This window comes from Meleagris gallopavo, unplaced genomic scaffold, assembly GCF_000146605.3.
Source record: "Meleagris gallopavo isolate NT-WF06-2002-E0010 breed Aviagen turkey brand Nicholas breeding stock unplaced genomic scaffold, Turkey_5.1 ChrUn_random_7180001853033, whole genome shotgun sequence".
NCBI lineage: Eukaryota > Metazoa > Chordata > Aves > Galliformes > Phasianidae > Meleagris > Meleagris gallopavo.
The window spans coordinates 4,273-4,611 of NW_011119678.1; the positions used below are offsets into that span (position 1 = coordinate 4,273).

The 339-nt window shown below is 69.0% G+C and overlaps 1 protein-coding gene across 1 annotated transcript in view; it reads left to right on the forward strand.

Moving 5' to 3' along the window:
• LOC104915810 (SWI/SNF complex subunit SMARCC2-like) overlaps positions 1-209 on the forward strand; it is a gene marked incomplete at both ends in the record, with an annotated part of 4,305 nt that extends 4,096 nt beyond the window's left edge. Inside the window, one exon of the mRNA XM_010726736.2 lies at positions 6-209. Within this exon, the coding sequence (XP_010725038.2) occupies positions 6-209 (204 nt within the window). The remainder of the gene's footprint in view (positions 1-5) is intronic.
• Positions 210-339: the final 130 nt, after the last annotated feature.

The following is a 339-nucleotide window of genomic DNA, read 5'->3' on the forward strand; positions in this document are numbered from 1 at the left end:
CGCAGGATGAGTGCATCCTGCATTTCCTGCGCCTGCCCATCGAGGACCCCTACCTGGAGGACTCGGAGGCGTCGCTGGGGCCGCTGGCGTATCAGCCCATCCCCTTCAGCCAGTCCGGTAACCCCGTCATGAGTACCGTCGCCTTCCTGGCCTCCGTCGTTGACCCCCGTGTTGCCTCCGCTGCTGCTAAATCGGCGCTGGGTAAGGGGGTGGGGGGGGGGACTGCAGGCCGGGGGTGGGTGGGCACAGCGCGGGGGGCAGTGGGTGTAGAAGGGGCCAGGCAGCACCACCTGCTCAGGGCCGTGGGGGTGAAGGGGAGCTGCGCTGTGGCTGTTGGGG